The sequence below is a fragment of the Cajanus cajan genome, chromosome 8 (genome assembly GCF_000230855.2).
Source record: "Cajanus cajan strain Asha chromosome 8, NIPB_CcT2T_4, whole genome shotgun sequence".
NCBI classification, from domain to species: Eukaryota; Viridiplantae; Streptophyta; class Magnoliopsida; order Fabales; family Fabaceae; genus Cajanus; species Cajanus cajan.
Genome location: NC_138524.1, coordinates 18,720,900 through 18,726,899, shown reverse-complemented (window position 1 = coordinate 18,726,899; position 6,000 = coordinate 18,720,900). Strand labels below are relative to the sequence as shown.

The 6,000-nt window shown below is 35.2% G+C and overlaps 1 protein-coding gene across 1 annotated transcript; it reads right to left on the bottom strand.

Moving 5' to 3' along the window:
- Nucleotides 1-1,386: 1,386 nt before the first annotated feature.
- LOC109817823 (uncharacterized) lies at nucleotides 1,387-2,082 on the bottom strand. Its single transcript, XM_020383161.2, has one exon. The coding sequence runs from the start codon at nucleotides 2,080-2,082 to the stop codon at nucleotides 1,387-1,389; it is 696 nt and encodes a 231-aa protein (XP_020238750.2).
- Nucleotides 2,083-6,000: the final 3,918 nt, after the last annotated feature.

Below are 6,000 nucleotides of genomic sequence, written 5' to 3'. Positions count from 1 at the left end.
CGGAATAATTCCGTCTGAAATTTTCCGGCAGAAGTTTTTGACGGATTTATTTTTCTGCCAGAATTTTCTGACGGAATTTTCCGTCAGAAGGTTTCTGTCGAAAATTTCTGACGGATTTATATTTCTGTCAAAAATTTCTGACGGAAAATTTCTGACGGAAAATTCTGTCAAAAATTTCTGACGGAAATATAAATCCGTCGGAAATTTCTGACGGATCCATATCCGTCGGAAATTTACATTTTTCTTATAGTGATTTTGTTGAGGGGTATAAGGAGTTGTTAATTGATGCTCAATGCCAGCTTCCCCACAATACATGTTGAATTGTTCTGAATGTACTCCTTGCCATTATCAGACCTCAGAGCTTGAATCATGCAGCCACTTAAATCTCCAAAATACACCTGCAACTTCTGACTTAGACTTGAGAAAGTAAATCTAGCACATTTTGGAAAATCATCTATGAAGATGATATAATATTTACTTTCTTTAAGTGAAGTCGTCCTTTGAGGTCCAACCAAATCAGTGTGAATTAACTACAGCCTCTTTGTTGCTCTCCAAGTTGCTTGCTTAAATGGTAATCTTGTTTGCTTGCCATATTGACATGCTTCGCAGCTTGGTAATTTAGAATCTAAGTGAGGTAAGCCACAAACCAATTCCTTTCGTTGCATATTCAACACAGCTGCATGAAGAAAATGACCCAACCTTTTGTGCCAAATCTCTGTACTATTTGTAGTAGCTGGATATGCTGCCTGCTCCTCCTCCATGGGATCAAGTGAAACTTCTGCCACTCATTTTAATACTGAAAATTTCCTTGTCATTGACATCTTTAATAAAACAATGCTTATTTTCAAAGTTGAGTTTAAATCCCTTCTCAAGTAATTGTCCGACACTAAGCAAGTTTTGATCAATTTCAGGCACTTACAAAACATCGTAAATTAATTTTGTACCTTTGCAACTTTCAATGGCTACAGTTCCCTTTCCTTCAGCAGTAATGAAAACACCATTACCAATTCTGACTTTTGATACCTTTGATCTGTCCAGCTCTATAAAAAGCTCTTGATCATGGGTCATGTGATTGGTACAACCACTGTCTACTAACCAACATTCAGTTGAACTACTGCTTGTAAAACATTTTGCTACAAACAATCGTTCTTCCTCCTGCCGGCCAACAACTTGAGCTTCATTCTTCTGTTGAAAATTGCTTTTGCAAATTCTCACATGATGTCCTAGCTTGTTTCACTTTTCACACTTGACATCGGGTCTTCTCCAACATTTGAAAGGAGGATGACCCATTTTGCCACAATGCTTGCAAGGAGGAAACTCTTTGTTCCCTTTTTCGTTATTTTTGCTGGTGTTGGTGGTTGCTTCTGAACCTTTGAAGTTCTTCTTTTAATTCTTCATTTTTTTCTTTTCTGCTTGGTTTATTTGCAATTTAGCTTGCAATGCTCCTTCCACATAAACTTCATCCCTCATTTTGCTCCTTTTCTCTTGGGCCTGCATAGCACTTACAAGTTCTTCCAAGGTGATCTTTGACAAATCCTTAGTATTTTCCAATAAGGTAATAGAAGCCTCAAATTTTTCAGGAACTGTTACCAATATTTTCTGAACTATTCTTGAATCAAAAAATTCAGTACCTAGTAATCTCACCTTGTTTGCAATGCCAAGAAGTTTGTTAGCATACTCCTTGATTGTTTCTGACTCCTTCATTTTTTGCATCTCAAATTCTCTAACCAGATTCAGTGCTTGCATTCCCTTGATCCTTTCATCTCCTCCATATTCATCCTTGAGGAAATTCCAGATTTGAAATGCTGATATGATTGTCATGATTATGGTAAAAATGTCTTGTGAGACAACATCAAATAAAGTAGCTCTTGCCTTTGACTTTCTTGCTTTCCTCTCCTTATGATGTTTAATCTGAGCCATAGTTGGATTGGTTGGTAAAGGAGGAACATCGTAGTCTTCCTCAACAGCTTCCCAAAGGTCATTTGCCTCAAGGTGTGCCTCCATTCTTGCTGCCCAGATGTGATAATTATCACCATCAAACACAGGCGGTGCTAGTGCTGTGTAAGGAGTTTCAGAATCCATCTTTGATGAACTGAAACAAGGCGTATAGGCTTTTATGGTGGGTTTTACTAGGTTCACTCACAGGTCCTTCTAAGAAGAAGGCTCTGATACCAATCTGAAGGTTTTATTGTGAGAATCGTAAAATTGAGAGAAGAAGAGAAAGACAATACGTATTGTGGAAGAGTAAAAAATGAATAATTATTCTCTCACATTTTATTTCAATGAGCTGCAATACAATATATAATTTGAAAACAAAAATGCACCTAACCAGGATTTCAGCAAAATTAAAACATAATTATCTTACTCCTAACGTTTAGGAACCACTTATTGACTCCGTTAATGCTTAATAAAAAATAATAATAACTAAATTTCAGTTACAAAAGCACATTTTTAACAATATTCTCCAGATATTTCTTAGTCTTATCTCTGACTTGGTAAATGGCCTAAATTCACTTTAAATTACTCCATTTTTTTAACTCGTACTAGATAAAACTATTCTCCAAGTCCATAAGACAATCTGCTGAAGTATAAGTTTGTGTTAATCTGAATCAACATCTATTATTTGAGTTTATTTTAGATTAATGGAGCATTATTAGAATTCTTACGGTTATGAATTTTAATTATAGGAATTACAAGTGTTGTTACACTTTTATGAGTATTTATATTTGTCATTTAGTTTTAGGTTTATGAACAGAATTTGTATCAGCTTTCAATTGTGTTTTGTGTATTTAAAGGTTACAAGTATGAATAAAAATACATGAGTTTCAGCCTTATAATTTTTCTGAATTCCTACAATTGGTATCAAGAGCTTATTATGTTCTTGAGGGACGTGTAAGGTTGAGAGTTCCACCAAACACCTAAACACTTATATTGAGAATTAAAAATGCAATCTGATTATTCAGTCCAAACACTACCGGCATTTGATTGTGAGAATTATCACCTATGGAGAGTCAGAATGGAGGCTTTTCTTGATGCAAATGATCTTTGGGAAGTTGTTGAGGAGGATTATGAGGTTGGTCAATTACTAGAAAATCCAACACTTAATCAAATCAATTATCATAAGAAAAGAATGCAGTGAAAATCAAAGGCAAAGTCTTGTCTATTTTTTGTTGTTTCTCAATCAATCTTCACCAGAATTGTGACTCTAAAGTCAGCAAGGGCTATACGGGATTTTCTCAAACAAGAGTATGAAGGAAATGAGAGAGTCAAAGGGATGCTAGTGTTGAATTTGACCAGGGAGTTTCAGATGCAACGGATAAAGGAGTCAGAAAGGGTGAAAAAATATTCTAATAGACTTCTAAGCATTGTAAACAAGGTGAGGTTGCTTGGGACAGAATTTTCTGATACAAGGATAGTGTAGAAAATCCTTGTGACTCTTCTTGAGAGGTTTGAATCCATTATTTCCTCTTTGGAAAATTCTAAGGATCTGTCAAATATTACTTTGGCAAAATTGATGTATGCTTTGCAAGCCTAAGAACAGATGAGACTCGTGAGGGAGGAAGGCGTGATTAAAGGTGCTTTACATGCGAAACTGAAACTTATTCATGGTTACAAAGGAAAGAAAAAAAAGGCTTAAGGGAACAACTTTGAGCAAGGAGAAAGTTCTAACAAAGGTGGTAAAGGAGATGATGAGAAACCAAATCATCCTCCTTGTCAACATTGTGGAAAGAGAAATCATCACCACTTCAGATGTTGGAGAAGACCCAATGCACGCTGTAACATATTGCAAAAGGCATATTGCAAAACAGAGGCTTAAGTGGCTAATCAACAAGAGGAGGAAGAGCAGTTATTTGTAGCAACTTGTGTTGCCACCAATAATAATTGTGTGAGCTAGTTGATTGATAGTGGATGCACACATCATATGACTTATGGTGAAGAATTGTTCAAGGAGTTGGATAGGACAATTGTTTTAAAAGTCAGAATTGGTAATGAAGAGTGCATAACTATGAAAGGGAAGGGCAGTGTTGCAATTGAAAGTTGTTTAGGTACAAAATAATCACTGATGTACTTTATGTACCTGAAATTAATCAAAACATGTTAAGTGTTGGATAGTTGCTTGAAAAAGGCTACAAAATTCTGTTTGAAGACGAAATGTGTTTGATCAAAGATACAAGTGGACATGATCTATTCAAGGTCAAAATGAAGGGAAAAAGCTTCTCTTTAGATTTAATGGAAGAGGTGCAAGCTGCTGTTTCAAGCACGATTAATGTCACTAAGCTTTGGCACAAGAGAATGGGTCATTTTAACCATGTTGCACTATTGAACATGAAGAAGCACAATATTGTGGAAAGCTTGCCATCATTAGAAACTGACTTAAATAATTATAATGCATGCCAATATGGGAAACAGTACAGGCTACAATTTTCACAAACTAGTTGGAGAGTATTATAGAAACTGCAATTGATTCACACAGACCTTGGAGGACCTCTACCTGAATTATCTCTAAATGGGAGTAAATATTACATTCTCTTTATTGATGATTTAACAAGAATGTGTTGGATTTATTTCTTGAAATTTAAATATGAAGTTGCACGAATTTTCTGGAGGTTCAAGGCTTGGATTGAAAATCAATATGGCTATAAAATTCAGGTTCTACGATCTGATAATGGAAAAGAGTACATTTCAGATCAATTTAATTCTTTCTGTGAAGAAGTTGGGGTTGAGCACCAACTTACTACTCCTTACACTCCACAACAAAATGGAGTGAGTGAAAGGAAAAATAGAACAATAATGGAGATGGCTAGAAGCATGATGCATGAGAAAGGACTTCCGATGAAGTTTTGGGCTGAAGCTGCAATTACGACTGTGTTTCTATTAAATAGGCTTCCTACACTATGCCAGGAGAAAATTCTTATGAAGCATGGTATGGCTATAAACCTTTTGTTCATAACTTCAAAGTTTTTGGCTATATTTGTTCTACTTATGTGCCAAAGGTGAAAAGAGATAAGCTAGACAAAAAGGTAAAAGCAGGAATTTTCATTGGCTATAGCACATCTTCAAAAGCTTATAGAGTTTACCAACCACAAACTGGTAAGATTCTCATAAGCAGAGATGTTTGTTTTGTTGAAGATAAAAAACAGAGCTGGGAGAAAGATGATTGGAAGCAAGTTCCTAATTTTTCTTTTACAGAAGAAAAAGATGAAATTTTTGATGAAAATAATGTTGATCCACTAGTTAGAGGAACCAGATTACTTTATGATATTTATGAAAGATGTAATGTTGCTATATTAGAACCTGCAAATTTTTTTGAAACAGAAAAGGATCCAAAGTGTATTGTTGCAATGCAGGAGGAGTTTTGCATGATTGAAAAGAACCAAACCTGGGAATTGGTTTCTAGACCTCAACATCAAAATGTTATTGGTGTCAAATGGGTGTTTAGAACAAAACTCAATGTAGATGGTTCCATTAATAAGCACAAGACTAGGCTTGCAGTGAAAGGATATGCTAAAAAATATGGAGTTGATTTCTTTGAAATATTTGCTCTCGTTGCCCAACTTGATACCATCATATTATTGGTTCTAGCTTTTACAACACAAAATGGTTGGAATATGTTTCAACTAGATGTAAAATATGCTCACTACTAGAAAAATTAAAATTAGAGAGGGAACAAATCCCTCACTAATTTTGATAAAATCCGTCACAAATCAATTAGTGACGAAATTTGTGACGGAAATGATTCCGTCACAAAATTTGGCGTCACAAAATATTTAGTGACGGATTATTTTCTCCGTCACAATTAGTGACGGAATTAAGACATCACAAACAGTATAATTTTCGTCACTAATTTCTAATAATAAATGTTTAGAAATTAATAAAAATCCGTCGCAATTTGTGAGGGATTAAATCCCTCGCAATTTGTGAGGGATTAAATCCGTCACAAACTGTGATGACTTTAATTAAGTAGAATCCGTCACAATTTGCGACGCCAAAATTCCGTCA

What these genes read in the sequence shown, in the direction of transcription:
- LOC109817823 (XM_020383161.2), bottom strand. Translation starts at nt 2,082, where the DNA reads ATGGATTCTGAAACTCCTTACACAGCACTAGCACCGCCTGTGTTTGAT.